This window comes from Hemicordylus capensis, chromosome 1 (genome assembly GCF_027244095.1).
Source record: "Hemicordylus capensis ecotype Gifberg chromosome 1, rHemCap1.1.pri, whole genome shotgun sequence".
Lineage (NCBI taxonomy): Eukaryota > Metazoa > Chordata > Lepidosauria > Squamata > Cordylidae > Hemicordylus > Hemicordylus capensis.
The window spans coordinates 268,666,323-268,684,452 of record NC_069657.1 but is presented as its reverse complement, the minus strand read 5'-3'; the positions used below and the strand labels follow the sequence as shown (position 1 = coordinate 268,684,452).

At 46.1% G+C, this 18,130-nt stretch overlaps 1 protein-coding gene across 8 annotated transcripts in view; it reads left to right on the top strand.

Annotated features, from left to right (window-relative positions):
- KLHL29 (kelch like family member 29) overlaps window positions 1–18,130 on the top strand; it is a 594,606-nt gene that overhangs the window by 487,926 nt on the left and 88,550 nt on the right. For all 8 annotated transcript variants that reach the window (XM_053285144.1, XM_053285141.1, XM_053285142.1 and 5 more), the window contains one exon: window positions 1,580–1,839. In XM_053285144.1, coding sequence (XP_053141119.1) covers window positions 1,580–1,839 — 260 coding nt within the window. The remainder of the gene's footprint in view (window positions 1–1,579; window positions 1,840–18,130) is intronic.

Sequence of the window (18,130 nt, the reverse complement as noted above, 5' to 3'; positions counted from 1 at the left end):
ATACACAATCTCTTAACCATGGTTAAGAGATAGGGAGCGTTCTGTCTGAACCAATCCTATTAACTGAAGGGTATGCAACCTTGGCTCTCCAGCTGTTGCTGAACTACAGTAAATTGCAGCAGAGGATGATGGACATTGTGGCTTAGCAACATCTGGAGAACCAAGGTTGCCTCCCCCTGAATTAAGTGTTAGCAAAGGAGGACATGAGGATTCAGTCTAATTAACTTAAGGATTGTTCGTGTCTGAGATTTGTTTCCATGACCTTTTCAAAATTTTCTTGACATCTATAAGGACTAGCGAGTTCCTTTTTTATTCTTACTTCTCAGATTCCAACCAGCGTTCTTTCAAGAAAAGCAGCTTCCCAAACAGAATACATTTTGCTAGTATGACATTGGCATCCAGCTTCTTGATCAGCAAAGTGATCATAATTTCTTCACAATACTTATTGTTAGTCTTACCGGTGTCTCTTGCCTACTGTGTTTTCATTCTTTCTTAGGATCTCAGCTTTCATTTTTTTGAAAAAGAGCAAATTTCTAACCTTCATGACCATCTTTGAAGATATGATCCCAGAAGCTTGAAAGGGGATGAAGATCTCCAAGGGTTGTTCATAGGTCTTAACTTATGGGGGAGGAGAAAACAACACCAGGGCATAGGTAGTGTTTCCCTTTTTTAGAAACAGGGAGACTTGCAACATCTGTGGTCCTGTGGTGACAGGGGAACTATGCTGGATCCTTTGCCAGGCCAGTAATAACCATCTGCTCTGAAGGAAAGCACTAGGGCAAATGGCTAAAGGAGGCTGGGGTCTTGGATGTGCATGCTTGGCTTCCGCTTTCAAACACTAATCATAGAATGTTTGGATGAATGTTTCATTCTCAGGAAACTGGAGTCTGCCTCAATACCACATTTTGCATTTTTTCCCCTGCACTCCTCCAGACTCACTGCACACATATACCCTGACATGTTGACTCAGTACTAGGGATGTGCATGAATACGCGTGTGCGGTGGCCATGTGTGTCCCACTGCTGCATGCAGGCTGCTGGGTGAAGCCCCGCGCAGACTTCTAAGTGGCCCAACACCACACCCGGAAAAGCAGTGGCATGGCGGAGGAGCAGGTAAGGACCTGCTTTACCCATGCCTAAAGATACTGCTCCCTGCCCTGCCAAAACATTCATGCACATCCCTACTCAGTACAGGCTTGAAGTAGAAAACTTAAAATAAATCCATTCAGTTTTGTTTTATCCCCACTACTACTACTCCACCTGTGTGCTCCTCTTCACAACCATAGCATCTAGGCAGACTTGTGCTCATTTCTGTATATGTACTGTTCTGTTTTCCATGTTATGTATATTTGGAGGAGCCTTAAATACTCTGACCCATCCCTGTACTTGAGACCCATCCCTGTACTCCTTCCCACCCAAGTCCACAATGTACCGCAAAGAGAGATGCAGAGCTGTCTCTCCAGCAGGTGGTTTGTTAAAACGCACTAATAAGGGTAAGCAAGTGAACTCTGGCAAACAAGTTAGTCAAGCAAATAGGTGCCCTGGATCGTTGACATATATTTCTTTGTGTTCCCTTTCAGAAAAACAGTTGACTGCTAGCAATTGCTTAGGAATATTAGCTATGGCTGAAGCAATGCAGTGCAGCGAGCTATACAACATGGCAAAGGCTTATGCCTTGCAGATTTTTCCAGAGGTGGCAAATCAAGAGGAGATCCTTAATATCTCAAAGGATGACTTCATTTCCTACATGTCCAATGACAGTCTGAACACCAAAACAGAAGAGCTGGTTTATGAAACGGTGATAAAGTGGATTAAAAAAGATGCTGCAATCAGAGCTCAGGTAAGGGGGGCGGGGGGCGGGGGGGTTCCTCTTAGATGCTAGTTCTTTCTTCCATTTCCATAAATCGATTCTTCAAATGAAATGCTATTCTGTGCCATTTCAAATCCAACCCAGCCCTACCCCTAAACATAAGAGCAAAAAGATGTAAGGGTAGCAAAGAGAAAATTCAAACTTTGCAGAACTTTCCGTCATTTCGTGATCTGATCCCCATGTCTGATTAGAATTAAAAGGTTCAAATTTGCTGAATGTAAAAATAGCTTACTCTAAGATAGCTCTTGAAGGATTAGCATTGTGTGATAATGTGCCTTCAAAAAGTGGGATGCAAAGTGATGTGCATTCAGGAATAGCAAGAAGCAAGAATCATCAGTCAAGCTCTAGCTGCTGAATGCTAATAACATGAATGCCTTACAGACTTGGTGTAAGAGAGGAACTGCACTATATCTGTGCTGCCTGTGCAGATGCCAGTAAATATTTATTGGGGCTACCTTCTTTGGGCAGTTACTCTGCTATGTTGTTGACCTTAACTGAGATAAGGATTCAGATAAAGGTTATAAATACTGACTAGCTTTGAGGACAGCGATAGTAAAATGTTGTCCTTGGGCTGAAAGAATTACAACAGTAGCACGTAAATTTGCCAGTTGCCCTAGCTGATTAAGATTTGTAGCAAGCTAACTGCACATATTATCGACCCAAGATATAACAATTGGCTCAGTGATCAAGCAGCTTCCACACTTGTTTATATCTGATATAATGAGTGCAACCTAAATAAAGGTGTGCGGTGATATTCTTACACTGTTTCACATTTGATAGGGGAAGATATATACACCTATGATAACCTCTGCAAAGTAGTGGCTTCCTTATATTTAGCAGAGCGAGAGTAACTGTTCCCTATTGAATCCAGCACAATGGCCCTCCAGTGGCGGCAACTGGTAATGTCTTCCTTGTATTTTTCAGTTGGTGAGCCCTTTGGGGCTAGGGAGGAAACCATTTTATTTATTCCTCTTGCTATACAGGAGAACCTCCGTATTTGCTTGAGTCCCATTCTCTGCTACTACTGCAGATATGGAAACCGCCAATACTGAGCCATTGGGGCTATGGAAATCTGGGGATTAAGTTCCTGGAGGTTGGGAGAATGTCTGAAAAATTGGGTAAAAGGCCCTAGAAATATGGAGGGAAGTGGCTTACTGTGCTGTGTAGGTCCCCAGCAGTCCAACAATGCCCCCCAAGAGTAAAAAATCAGCCAGAAATAACAGTTTCCTCTCTGGTTTTTGTTTGTTTTGCAAAATGAGCCATAAACTGGCTCCCAATCTCAAAATGTACCTGCGGGTATCTGTGGGTATGCGTGTACCCACAGATACACGGATTTAACCCTTATAAAGCCTTCCCCCCCATGTAGACTGAGGTCAGGTGTCCATTACCCGACCATGGATACGCAAAACAGTGGATAGTGAGTCTGCGATTAATGAGGCTCTGCTGTAGGTATTATTGATGGTGATGCTTATGCACATTCCTTGAGCTCATAGTATAGTAATAACTGTAATTAGTTTGTACTCCTTAGTCATTATTCATATGTTCTGTTCAGTATTCATACAGTCCGTGTATAATGTACACAGGTGCAGATCTATAAACAGGTACAAATATTCACATGTTATGTTGCAAGCAGATACAGCAGTACACTTCCTATCTCTACCATGCATTTGAGAGACCTGTATTGAGGTTCACTTTTAAAATGAATGCAGGTACAGTCATTCACAAAAAAAATGTACACATGTACAGAAACCAAAACGCAGGTACAACCTAATGTCTGAACTGGGTTTCTCCCATGTGTTACAGCATCTCACTCTCCAGGATTTGTGTTTCAGAGTTCATCCCAATCTATTAACATTGTAAAAGCTATTTCCCAAGTATAGTAGTTATTGCTTAGCTCCTTTTTACAGTTTACATTGTTCTTCGAAGTGGTCATTCTGTCCTTTTACACCAATGGGCTATGCACCTGTGCAGAGACCTCGTTGGAACCTAACAAGCTCAATTCTCCTGCTTTGGGCGGGAACCGCACGCCCAGCCACTATATGCGGCTGCGTCACTCCTCATCGCCTCAGTCTTTCGTCGTCCCTGCTTCAGTGCACATTGTGGAGTTTACAGCTCGACGGCGAGTAGAAAGTTCTTTCCCTTGCTGGTTTCTCCTTTCTTCTTTCCTTCTTGTTTATTTTATTTGTATTCTTCGCATAGTTCATGTTTTTTCTTTGACGTTTTTTGTTCCTCGGTTTTCTTCAGGCTCCAATCCCAGACGGGACGGAGCGTGGTGGCCTGCCGGCCTTTGGTGTGCATGCCAGGCACTACCAACTTTAAGAAGTGTGTCCGGTGTGGATCCAAAATCCCTCCCCCCGATACTCACTCTGAGTGACTTTTGTGTTTTAGGGAAGCGCACGTAGTCAAGACCTGTCTGCATTGCCAGAAATTCATGAAACAGGCTCGCAAAAATAGGGCTTCTCGCTTGAGCACAGCCCTATGGCATCTGGCTCTCCGGTCTTCGGAAGCTTGTCTTTGAAACACGTGGCAAAAATGGCTTTGTCTGTGGCATCAGAGCGCCCGGCACCAGTGGTGGTTGAGCCCGAGAGTGCGAACGCTGTACTGGTATCGACGCCTTCTACAGTACCTCCTTTGGTGGCTGTGATTGAGCCTGTGGCGGCAGAGCATCCCCCGCATAGTCCTACAGTCACGGTACCGAAATCATCTCCGGCTTCGGGGACTTCAATACTCAAGAAGAAAAAGGAAAAGTCTAAGGTGCATCGTGACCTACCAGCGGAGCAACATCTTCCCCAATACCAAAGAAGCGGTCGGCCTCGTCTGCTCTTCCTCCTGAGTTTCTGGTGGCGAAAAAGTTTAAACGGGACCTGGATCATGCGGTGCCGAGGTCAATGGTTGCAGTTTGATCGCACTCACCAGAGGAGGACTGCCTGAACTTGGTACCCACTAGGGTTTGTTCCAGCCCGGAGCGTTCGATGGCATCTGAGGAACAGGGCTGTGCATCATTGGACATGGGGGTGTTTTCCCTGACCATCGATCACTCACCCAGGAGCACATGGGCTATGCCGCTGGTCAGATCGTGCTGATTGTTGGGGATCGCAAGAACGCTCTGCCGGGAGGTGGTTCAAGTAGCCAAACAAGAACTGTACTCTGCTAGGCACTCCATGGAATGCTCCACTAAGGTGATGGCCACATCCGTGGCCTTTCAACAGCACACTTGACTACGGTCACCTGGCCTAAACTATGAGGCCTGAGCTAGGGTGGAGGACTTGCCCTTTGAGGGCTCCAATCTGTTTGCTGAGCAGACAGATGAAACTCTGCAGAAAGTGCAGAAGTTGAGAAGCATGGCTCGTTTGATGTCATAAATGCCCTCGAACTCTAAGCTGCAGAAGTCGGCCAAATGGTCGCCTTATCAATCTCAGAGAGCCCTGGCTCAGCATGGTTCCCCTTCAGGACATTCCTTTCAGAACAACAAATTCCAGCCCCGATTCAAGCCAGGCTCCAGCCTAGTAAGCAGCAGGTCCAGAAGCAGCATCCGGATCCGTACCCAAAGAAGCAATGACTCGGGTTGCTTCCGGACCCGCCTGGCCCTGTTTTCAGAGAACTGGGACAAGGAAACTAAAGACCATTGAGTCCTTACAATAGTGCATCTCAGGTACACCCTGAAGTTTATAGGTACACCACCCATGTCCGGGGTGGTAACTACCCCGTACACTCGGGAGTTGGACCAGGAGGTCACTGAGCTTCTATCAAAGGATGCTATCGAGGAAGTTGCCAATCCGGACAGCCCAGGGTTTTATTCCCGTTACTTTGTTGTACTGAAGCCGGAAGGCGGCAGGGTCTTGAACAAGCATCAGGGCCTTGAACAAACATCTCATGTACAGAAAGTTTCGTATGTTATCTGTGCCCACTATTGTGACTCTCATAGAAAGGGGCATGTGGATTGCCTCTCTAGATTTAAAAGACCCATATTACCATGTATTGATTCGCCTGCAGCATCAGCACTTCCTGCACTTTCACATAAAAGGAAAGGCCTACCGGTTCGAAGCCTTACCATTTGGACTTACAATGGCACCAAGGGTGTTTACAAAATGTCTGGCCCCGGTGGTGGCATTCCTACAAGAGAAGGGGCTATAGGTGCTGTCTTATTTAGACGATTGGCTAATTCTGGCAAGCACCAGCCAGGAGATCCTGAGGGCTCTGCATTTTTTCATAGATACCCTACAGGACCTGGGGTTTCAGATACATTTTTAAAAGTCACAGTTGGAACCAGTCCATCGGATTTGGTTCGTGGGACTCATATTCGATATGACCCTGGAAAAGGTTTTCCTGCCAGAAGCCCGCATAGAGGTGCTCAGAAGGTTAGCCGTGATCTTCCTTGTGGGAGGCCCCCAATCCATGAAATCAGTGAGCACCACTTATGTGCTGCTGCTAACTTGCCTCTGGATGCGCATCATCCAGAGGTGGTTCTTGGATGTGTTTGAACCCCTGCGGGATCCCGGCCATATAAAGCATGTACCCTGGCGAGGTATGAATGGCGGCAGAGTGGTGGATTGAGTCCCGTCATCTGAGGGTCGGCGCTCCCTTCCATTCTCCTAGCCCCAGTTTGGTGGTCACTACAGATGCATCAGAGCTCGGGTGGGGAGCGCACCTGCAAGGGCTTCACCTGAGCGGTCATTGGACCCCAAGGGAGAGGTCTCATCACATCAATTATTTGGAGATGTTGGCGATTTTCAACGTTCTCAAAGGGTTTTTGCCAGTCCTCCAAAATCAGGCTGTGACAATAAAGACAGATAATACGACGGCGAAAGCCTACATCAATCATCAGGGCGGCACGTCTTCCAGGAGCCTCCTGTTTCTGGCTCTAGACCTTTGGCAGTGGTGCGTAGCACATGGAGTACTGCCACACACTGTTCACATACAGGGCTCCCTGAATGTTCAGGCAGATTCCCTGAGCAGAATGGTAGTGGTTTCCCATGAGTTGTAATTGATTAGGGGAGTTCTCAGGGACATATTTGTCAAATGGGGAGTCCCAACACTGGACCTTTTTGCTTCCTGGGACAATGCACAATGTGCCAGGTACTGCCCCAGGGGCGGGAAAGGTGAGAGGTCTCTAGGGAATGCCTTCATCCTGTCTTGGACAGGGCCTCTACTGTATGTGTTTCCCCCGCTTCCCTTCTTGCTGAGGGTCTTGCGCAAACTGAAGGGGGATCGGGCCAGGGTGATCCTAATTGCCCCATGGTGGCCCCGGAGGCCTTGGTTTCTGCTCTTGAGACGTCTGGCAACAGATTGGATACGCCTACCTGTGCTCTTGAATCTGCTGTCCCAGGAGTAAGGGAGAGTACTCCATCCGGACCCTCAGCCCCTCCATCTGACGGCGTGGAAGGTCTGACCAGCTTTTTCCCTTAAGGAAGTTCTGGTGGCTTCACGTAAGCAGTCTACTCGGAAGGCGTATGATCAAAAATGGACTCGTTTCTGTTCCTTTGCATCGTTGCATGGGTTTAATGCCTGTAACCCTTCTGTGCAGGATATATGCAATTATCTGTTGACTCTTAAGGAGTCAGGGTTGAAACTCTCCTCACTTAAAGTATACATACTCCTACAGTCCAGGCTTCATGGTTTAAGAATCCAGGGTCAAAAGTTTTCTAAAGGGCCTATCCCACATGTTTCCAGATGATCGTGTAATGGCCCCGGCCTGGGATCTCTCTGTGGTGTTGGCGGGCTTGCTGAGGCCGCCCTTCGAGCCATTGGGATCCATTGATCATCGGCTCCTGACCTGGAAGGTTGCCTTCTTAGTGGCTGTGACCTCTTCCAGGAGGGTGAGCGAGTTGAGCGCACTGAGGGTTGACCAACCATACCTTCAGTTCCATAAGGTGGTTCTTAGACCTGATATACAGTGCCCAAGGCGGTGTCCATGTTTCACCGTTCATTACTGCTCACCTTACCAGTATTTTTTCCAAATCTTTCCTCAGATGCGGAGCGGAGGCTGCATCGTCTGGACGTCCAAAGAGCGTTGTCATTCTACATTCAAAGATTGGCGGAGTGGAGGAAAACTCCCTCTTTGTTTGTCCTGTATGGTGGGCCGTGTAATGGTCTTCAGATTTTGGCCCAGTCCTTATCCCGTTGGATAGTTTCCACAATTGAACTCTTTTATCAGTTGGCTCACAAACAGTTGCCTGCTACAGTTAAGGCACACTCAGTTCGGTCTGTGGTGGCCTCTGAGGCCTTCAATCAAGCTGTCCTGTTGGACACTATCTGTCAGGCAGCGACTTGGGCATCGCCCCATTCATTTATTCAACATTATGTGGTTGATGTAAAAGCTCGAAATGATGCTGTATTTGGCAGGAGTGTCCTGCAGTCAATTTTCAGTTAATGTGCTGGTTCTGCATAAAGAAGTTTCCTGGCAGATTACATGATTGTTCTGTGTCTTCGCTCCTCCTTGGGTGCTAGCTTGTTATGCGCCCATTTGTGTAAAAGACAGAGACCATGTTGAAGAACTACAGGTTACTCACCTGTAACTTTGGTTCTTCTAGTGGTCATCCATCCTTTTACACACCGTCCCATCCTCCCCGCAGGGTTCACTGAAGCTGGACTTCATGACTGAGGGGATGAGGAGTGGTGTAGCCGCATATAGCAGCTGGGGGCAGGGTTACCGCCCACAGCAGGAGAATTGAGCTTGTTAGATTCCGATGAGGTTTCTGCGCAGGCACATAGCCCATTTGTGTAAAAGGACAGAGGACCACTAGAAGAACCAACGTTACAGGTGAGTAACCTGTAGTTTTGTAGTACAATAACAATGGGCACATTATCCAAAGAGACAACATTTATTTATTTTTACATTTCTCTACTGCCTAAACATTTAGTCATTGTCTCTTGGCAATGTACAAAAGAACAATCACAGTAACATTAAAATGTGTTGTTGTTTTTAAATTAACAACATTAAAACAAAATGAAAATTAAATAATATAATACAACCAAATACCTGGATAAACAAATGTGTCTTAAGGGCTCTGCTGAAGGCAGACAAAGAGGTTGACCCCTGCCTTTTGGTGAAGCGTGCACTCCAAAGCTATTTTTGGAGAGCAGCTATTGAAAAGGCCCAACTCTGTGCACCTGCCAACATCTGTAGACAGACCTCTTCAGATTATCTTAATAAGCAGGAGAGTCTATACAGAAGGAGGTGCTCTCTTAAATACCATGAGCCTAAGCAGTCTATGATTTATAGGTGAGCTTTAAAATTGGATGCAGAACAAGAAAACTGTCCTAGGTGTGACAACACCAGTTCTAGACTGATTAAATAATACAGCTGGAAGTAATGCATGATATATAGAGTTCTGGTAAGGGCTGTGGAAGCGGTGTAACGTGTGAAGAACATGGTAAAAAGGAAAGGTGATTGGCTTTGTGAGCCACCCAAGGAACTGTTGTTATGAGGTGGCCATACAAATGAACATAAGGATAGCCCTGCTGGATCGGGCCCAAAGCCCATCTAGTCCAGCATCCTGTTTCACACAGTGGCCCACCAGATGCTGCTGGAAGCCACAGGCAGGAGTTGAGGGCATGCCCTCTCTCCTGCTGTTACTCTGCTGCAACTGGTACTCAGAGGTATCCTCCCTTTGAGGCTGGAGGTGACCTATAGCCCTCCAACTAGTAGCCGATGATAGAGGTTTCCTCTTCTGAAATTCAAAATATCTGTGTTAGACTTCCTTGGTGATTCTCTCCCCGCATGTATGCTGAATTTGATGGCACTATGGTCACTGTTCCCTAAAGGGTCGATGACACTGACATCACGCACCAGGTCCTGGGTGCCACTCAGAATTAAGTCTAAGTTCGCCTTCTCTCTGGTTGGTTCCAATACCATCTGTTCTAGGGCACAGTCATTCAGCATATCTAGACATTTGACCTCCCTGTCGTTACCTGACTGTGAATTTACCCTGTCTATGTGTGGGTAATTAAAGCCACCCATTATCATAGCCCTGCCTCTCCTTTACGCCTCCCTGATTTCCTCCTGCAACTCCCAGTCACTGTCAGTGTTTTGATCTGGAGGGCGATAGCACGTCCCCAGTAGCACGTTTCCTTTCAGGCCTTGTATTGTCACCCACAGAGTTTCTGTGGAGGACTCCAGTCCACCTAGGTTTTCTAGCTTGTTATATTCTATCTGTTTTTTAACATACAGTGCTACTCCACATCCAAGGTGCCCCTTCCTGTTCTTTCTATAGAATTTATATCCAGTGATAACAGTGTCCCACTGGTTCTCACTGTTCCACCATGTTTCTGTTATGCCCACTATATCTATTTCTGTGTTAGCAACCAAGCACTCCAGCTCACCCATCTTGGCTCGGAGGCTTCTGCCATTGGCATATAAGCACCTATATGCTGAATCTCTAATCTGGTGTATGCTGTCTTTCTTTGGACTCTTTGACCAACTGGCACAGCCTTTTGTCTGCTCTTTATATGGTTCTTCTCTGTCCCCTTCTGTTTTATCTGAATCCTTTGCACCCTCGCACTTTAAAGGATGGTGTTTGCCGAACCAGATTCTGCCCAGCTCCTGTCGGCAATTCCCCAGGCGTCATTTTAAAAGCTGCTCTGCAACCTTTTTGATTTTAAGCGCCAGCAGTCTGGTTCCATCATGGTTCAAGTGCAGGCCTTGTGGTTCAAGTGCAGCCCTTTTTGTACAGGTTCAAGTGTACATGGTTCAAGTGCAGCCCCTTTTGTACAGGCCTTGCTTGCCCCAAAATGTATCCCAGTGCCTAACAAAACTAAACCCCTCCTCCCAGCACCAATGTCTCATCCACGCATTGAAACCCCTCAGCTCTGCCTCTCTCACTGTACCTGCGCGTGAAACAGGTAGCATTTCTGAGAATGCTACCTTGGGGGTCCTAGACTTCAATACGCTACCTATTAGCCCAAATTTGGCTTCCAGAACCTCCCGACTACATTTGCCCACATTGTTGGTGCCGACGTGCACCGCAACAGTTGTCTCCTCCCCAGAACTGCCTAAGAGCCTATCTAGATGCTGCATGATGTCCACAACCTTTGCACCAGGCAGGCAAGTCACCGTGCGGTCAACATGCGGGTCACAAACCCATCTCTCTATACCTCTAATGATTGAATCACCCACTACAAAGAGGTCCCCACCCCCGGGAGGAGTATCCCCTGTGCGAGAGGATATGGGCTCATCATCCACGGAAGGGGTCCCTTCTAAAGGAGCATTTCCCTCTTCCTCAGACTGATGTCCTCCTTGCCCGAGAGACCTCCATTCTCCCTGAAAGCAGAGGAGCTGTGAGCCCTGGAGTGGGATGCCTGGAGGAGGAGGAGGAGGAGGATTGATATTATTGTTTTATTGTTATTAGTTTATTGATTAGCTGGGTTGAGTTAGGAGAGAGGTGAAAAAATTCTAGAGGTAGAAATTTGAAATGGTCACTCATAACCTTTACTCTTATGCTTTCATAGCTCTAATATTCCTTAACAATCCTGATTGTAACTACTGTATAGTGGGCAATGGTAGCAATGAACCTCAAACACTGAGCAGAATCGAATTCAAGGGTATTTTTTTGTCTTCTCAGAATTAGTACCATTGTTTTACAGAATGGTGATTAACATGGTCCTTTTAAAAAACAGCATTGGGAATTAGCTGTTCTTTTTAGGACAAGTGCTAATGGTAAGTTAATTTCAGAGAACTTTCATGAAAGTAGCTTTAGTCCAAATTATGTTAAATTGCCCTTGGACATCTGAAACTAATTTCTTCTTGTGGAGTCCTCTTAAACTGAGTCATCACTCCAGAGGCAACTTGAAATATCAGGTTATGTATCACCATGAATCAGGAGTATACAAGAATATAAACCTTGAGAGCAATACTTTCAAAATGGAGAATGACACGGGACGCTGACTTATCTGGGAAAGTACCTTACTAGCATCTGAATGTAGTGGGGAATACTACAGTTGATGTACAGTTTAAGAACTATCTCCCAGATGGGCTAAATAGCTGGTCAGCAATATCTGTGGGGAGGCTGCCCTCCCCCACCTCAGGTGTTATTCTCCCACTGTGACAAATTTGGTCCTTAGTATTCATGGAAGGCTGAGTGAGGAGTAACTTGAATCTACCTGGCCACTCGAGTTCAAGAAGTCTTAACCATTTCAGACCTAACCAGAAGGGAAAGAGGTGATAATCCTTGATGATAAAACATGAGCCCTTAACTGCATTCTGTCTTCCATTAGACATACCTTGTGGGCAGCCACAAAGTGCCACAGCCATCCTTTTATCTTGATCCTTCGGGTCTACCTGCAGGTTGACCAAGCGGGAGTTTCAGTATTCTGTGGCCAAAACACACTTGCCCAAAAAGGACCTCTTGTCTGAATAGCTTTTCTTCTTCCAGGCCTTGATTCTATGCACCACCTTCATAGGCATAATCGGCTCTAGTGTACGTCAGCAATATAGGAGTCTCTGCATTATGCCTTTCATCGGCTGTGCCAGTATGAAAGTCCCAGATCATGTGAGAAGAGCTCAGCAATGCAGTTCCTTTCTTGATCAGCAACAGCAGCTCACTAGTAGCTGAAAGTCCTGGTGTGACAAGGAGACACGTCCTAGTTCTCCCCCCATGACCTGGAACTTCTGGTCTTATCACAGCAGCACAAGGAGGAGAAACACTTTAATGGCTCCCATGTCCCTGCAGTAACATGACATGTGGCCCAAACTGAATGTAATACAATGAATAAAGTAGTAGTAGTGACAGTAATATGCACTGGGGACAGTTTTGAAAGGCTACAGGCTAAGGATGGAGAGATCTCGTAAGAAAGGCAAGGCCCTTTCTGGTCATTACCCTAGTCAGGAGTACCAAAAATTCTTACAGAACAAACCCTTCTTTGCATCAGAGTCCATTGAGGCTGAGAGCCATTCTGCAGGCAGTGTTATCTTTTTGACTGCTGATTTCCTCCTACTTCCTGCTGTGGAGATTTCATAAATTTAAGTGTTAAGAGGTGGCTTTCATTCCCCCCCCCCCACTTTGTTGTTGCCACTGTTGCCGTTCCCACTCTGCCTTTCATGCTCCAGTGGCTGTTTTTCAACATTGCTTCCCGTTCTCTCCTCCTCCCAAAGTGGTTTTTTAAATTTTTTACGATGGCATCTTTATTTGTTTTGCCCATGTGTTTGGTTTCATACATTGCTCTTTTTTGGGTAGGGGCTTTAGGAGTGTTTTGCAGTTAGATTACTGTTAAAAATACAGTAGCTGGTTGCTTTCATATAGTACAGATACATCAGCTTCTGAGGGTGAGTACTTTAACAACCTCCCCCCCCCACACACACACACTTCTGTATCCTGCTGGTTTATAATAGACTTCCTAGTCATACAGATGCTTATTTTCTAAACACAGAAACTGTTCCTTTTCAGACTGCTTCTCTGAAAACCCTGCCTTTAAAATTTCATAATGGCATCTTTTGGTTTTGGAATTCAAGAAGAGAGTACTCTGAGGGTGTGTATAAAGTCAGGTTCAACAGCCTCGAACATGTATGCTTTTAAAAAATGCACCTGTGGATATATGAATGGTATTTCCTTATGGGCAGAAAAGATCATAAAATGTCTGGCAAGGAAATTTTCCAGACAACTCCATGTGCTATTTTTGAACTTTGAATTCAGTACCCTTCAGAAGAAGCTCAGTCTCTTGCAGAATGACATCCGCCCTTTCTGCCCATACCATGAAAAGCCTCTTGAACAATGTTTACTCCTGAAATTCTAAATGAGTGCATCAGTTTTGTTCAATGCATAGCCTTTACTGTCTTCACTATTCTGTTGCTGCCTTTCCCCATGTTTGTCTTATTGATTCTAGTATTGGTGGTGATTTTCTTTTTAGTGGGTTTTGATTTTGATTGGTTGTATACTGCAGTGGATAGTTTTTTGGTAGAAAAGTCATTTATAAGTAACATAAATAAATAGGATTGTTCAGCTTGATTTGTTCGATGCACAGCTTTATATAAACATATGTTATCACAGTTGCTGTTTAGCATTACATGCTCATTAAAAGGAGGTAAAACCCCAGAGGTAAGCAGTATTTGTTTTCCATGAAAGAGATCCTTAATTGTGACATAAAACAGCCCATATTAACATCCCCTTCAGCAGCCTGGCAAGTCAATGTACACCTGCTGCAATCCATGGGGTAGGGGTGGGGGAGTGAAAGGTGGTGGCTCATACCTGAGATGGAGGCTATGAAACATGCTGGACTGTGTTTAGGGTTTTCACCTCTCTTGGGCATGGACAGCCTAAGTTTTCCCTTGCATACATCATTTCATACAAATTATGCTTGCAATAGTATGGGTCCTAGTTACCTAAAGGGCTGCTTGCTCCAGAATGACTCTGCCTGCCTCTCAAGATTGTCTGAGAGGGTCCTGGTCTGCATGATGACTCCTCAAGAAATGAGGTTGTTGAGTTTATGGGACAGGGCCTATGCTGTTGTTTTATCGAGCTTGTGGAACACCCTCTTATTTGAGAGTGAGACCTGTACTGCTTCCTTTCTTCTGGCCTTCTGCAGACAAGCAGAAAATAACATTGTTCATCCATGCTTCAGAACCCTCTGCAAGACGCTGGACCGGGTCTCACGATCAGTGAGACCCAGTTTCTCCTGGTGAGCGGGTAGAGCGGGCTAAGCCTGCTCTTCCCACTCACAAGCGGGCAGGGAGCCCTGGGCGGCTGGATCAGCTGCCCACACGATGGCCAGCTCCGAGACAGAGCCGGCGGGGAGTGGAGAGCTCGGGGGCCACGTGGCCCCCGGCAGCCCTAGTATGCCCTGCGCGAGTGCGCAGGGCATACTGGGGAGACCCCCGAGCTGGGAGGCTGCTTTTAAGCCTCCCGGCCAGGGGTCTACTCATAAGTAGGCACAGTGCGAAGGCGCGCCGCGGCTACTCACGATCGTAAAAAGCAGGTTTGCTGGAGCGCTTGCTCCGCAAACCTGCTTTTTACCAGGGGTTCTCGAGAGGGTTACCCGCTCAAGAACCACCGGGCTCGGCTGCGAGCCCGGTGGTTCTTACGGTCACTAAAAATCAGGCTAGCCTCTGCTAGCCTGATTTTTGCTGATCATGAGAAGCACCCCACTGACAGATGTATGCAGGTTCTCTGCAGAGATGGAAAAGACAGGCACCAGACTACTGTGGGATCACTGTTTACCTGTTCTGGTCCATGGCTTTTCTATTTGACATACTTGCCCAAAGACAGGGCATCTCAAACTGGTTTTGCCCGAAGACAGGGGTTCTCTGGTGGTTCCCCTTAGAACCATCTGAGAGGTCGCAAGCAACTTTAAAGGGAGCCCAGAGTCAGGAGGGAGTTGTCAAGAGGCAAGGGTCTTACCCTATCCAAGGCACAGGAATGGTCAGGGACAATGGAAGGTGGACAGGAAGACAGGAGCTGACAACCACTCAGCTCCTCCACCACATACAAAGCTGAGCTGTTGCACCCTTTTGGCCAACAGGCAGGAAGAGAACTTTTTAGCAAAGATCAGCAGTACCACAAGCAATAAACATTGAGGCAGGTCTCACAATCCGTGAGACCCGCTATCGCTGAAACTGCGGGGAGAGCGGGCTAAGCCCATTCTCCCCACAGACGACCAGGCAGGGAGCCCTGGGCAGCCAGATCGGCCACCCAGACAGTTGCCGGCTCCGTGGCCCCTGGAAGCCCCAGTATGCCCTGAGCGAGCACACAGGGCATACTGGGGAGACCCCCGGAGCCGAGAGGTGGCTTTTCGCCTCCTGGTCGAGGGTCTACTCGTGAGTAGGCACGGAGCCGCACCACGGCTACTCACGAGCAGATATCTCGGGTTTGTGGAGCGCTCGCTCCACAAGCCTGAGCTAAAGGGCGGGCTACTTGAGCGGGTTAGCCGCTCAAGAACCACCGGGCTCGCTTGTGAGCCCGGTGGTTCTTACGATTAACAAAGATCGAGCTAGGCTCTCCTAGCCCAATTTTTGTTAATCGTGAGGATAGCCCCATTGTGATTTACATCAAAACAAGACCTTTCAAGGCAAGGATCTTTGCTCGGTTATGTGAAAAGATGGGTACAGGATATGCTTCTGTACTTTTTTATTGTGAATCAAGATGGCTTTCTCAGGGTGATGTTTTAACATCGATGTTCAAACTGAGGGATGAAATTTGCGAGTGTTTCATCCAAGAAAATTGTGTCAGAGCGCACATGTTTAGCAACCGTGATTTCATCATGAAGTTGGCATACAAGTGATTTTTTTAGAACCTACATCCTTTTAATATGTCACTGCAAGGTGGAGACAGTAATATTCTTCAGCACAGTGAAAAACTAAAATGGGGGGGGGGCTATGGCAAAGAAAAATATTTCCTAGTTTAGAACCATTTATAGAGAGCAGTGAAACACAAATTTGTGGAGATGTGAAAAAGTTGAGTCACCTTTCTTCACTGAATTTCCACTGAGAAAGATTTTCCTGATCTGGGAATAGAAAATTATAATTAGATTAGGGAACCTTTTAATATTGAAGAGAAAGGTGGTGTCCTCAGTATTACTGAAGAGGGGCAATTCATTAATCTCTCTTTTGACACCCCTCTGAAAATCAATTTGCCAAGGATGTTTCTTCCTGAATGTTGGATTAGTGTGCAAGTTGAGTAAGCTATGAAAATACTGATTTCCTTTGCAACATCCTACTTGCGTGAATCAGGGGTTTCAATAGTTGTCACTATAAAGAGCAAATATCAATAAAAAATAAATGTGAAGCCTGAAATTAGATTAAGATTCTCACATATAAAGCCCAGGTCTGAAAAACTAAACAAAAGCAAGCAAGCTCATCCTTCTAACGGAAAAGTAAATGTGCTTTATTTTTAAATCCTAATAAAGTCAGTAGCTTGAATCGGGGGGCAGGTTTCACCTAACTTTCTATATTATTTTTTGGAGTCACAGTATCAAAACGTTTTATGGAATCACAGCATTAAAAGGTTTGAGAGTCCCTGCCTTTAGATATCTTGAGAATCCTATTTATGTGAGTTGCATGGGACTATTTTAAGAGAGAGCTGATATATTATGTACTGGCAGCTGAAATTTGCTTAGAAGAGAGAAGGCTGCTTATTTCCAAAGGTCATCAATCTGCTTGTAGGAAAATAAATAAAAACTCAATATTTGTTAAACTAATGCTTTGTAAATAACTATATCCCAGTGCTTTGGGACCAAATACCACTGTACATGGGTAACATTTCTGGAGTTCTCTGAGCACCCTGACAATGCAGTTCTAAATAAAAAATTTAGAAGAAGCAGCCAGCTCGAGATACTCTGTTCCTGGATAACTGGGTAGTGTCATGCAGCAGCAAAAACAGACGATTGGCTGGAGGCATTTCTTTTGATTACTTGACAAGCGGTGGGAAGCCTCTATCTGACTGGAACTTCTAGAAAAACTGAATTTGTTGTTTTTTGGTTGTTCTTTCTGAACTGGGAATGTTTATACGGATAGTTATCCCCTTGATAAGCTCATTGTAGTAGCGATGAGACTTGGTGTGAATATGCATTGTGTAACAGAGTATCATTATTTGAAAAGCAGAATGAACTAATTGTGTTGAATGTACTGTGGAGCGAAGCTTTTATAAGATTATGCCACATTTTGAGATTTCAGACTGAAGGGCCTGGGAAACAGATTTAGCTCAGGGAAGAACTTCACACTACAAAAAAACCCTGGTCATATCCCCCCAGACAGCAACTCAAGGTCTCATTTCCCACTCCCCTGCTATAATAGCTACCTTTACCTATTCCATGTCTTGACATCATTATAATGCGTGTCCCTGCCTCACTCCAGATATTGACTGCTGCTCATAGGGGTGTGGAAACACACCTCTTCATGATGTCAAGACACTGGGTAAGGAGAACTTGGATGTTATGGATGGAGAGGAGAAACTGGACATGGGGCTCCTGTTTTGGGTGGGAGCCCCAGTGTCTTCATTAAGGTGAGTCACTCGACACAAGCTGCCTGGGGTAACCAAGTTGGTTCGTGTCGTCTGGAGTGCCGGGAGCCCTCTGCTCCTAGCTGCTCCAGGATGCGATAGTCGGTTTTGAAACCCGGCTTTAAGCTGTGGCTTGTTTAACCTTGGCAAACAATCCTGAGCATGATCACCGCTGGGTGAAAAGGCTTCCCGCCGGCCCGCCGCCATTTCCAGCAGTGAGCCGGGGAAAGGAGCAGCCACGTTGAGAGCAGCTGCTGCTGCCCTTGTTGCGTTGGGCATTCTGGGATGCGGGGAGGGGAAGTCCTCCCACCCCCAGCCTTTGCCGTGCCGCCGCTCAT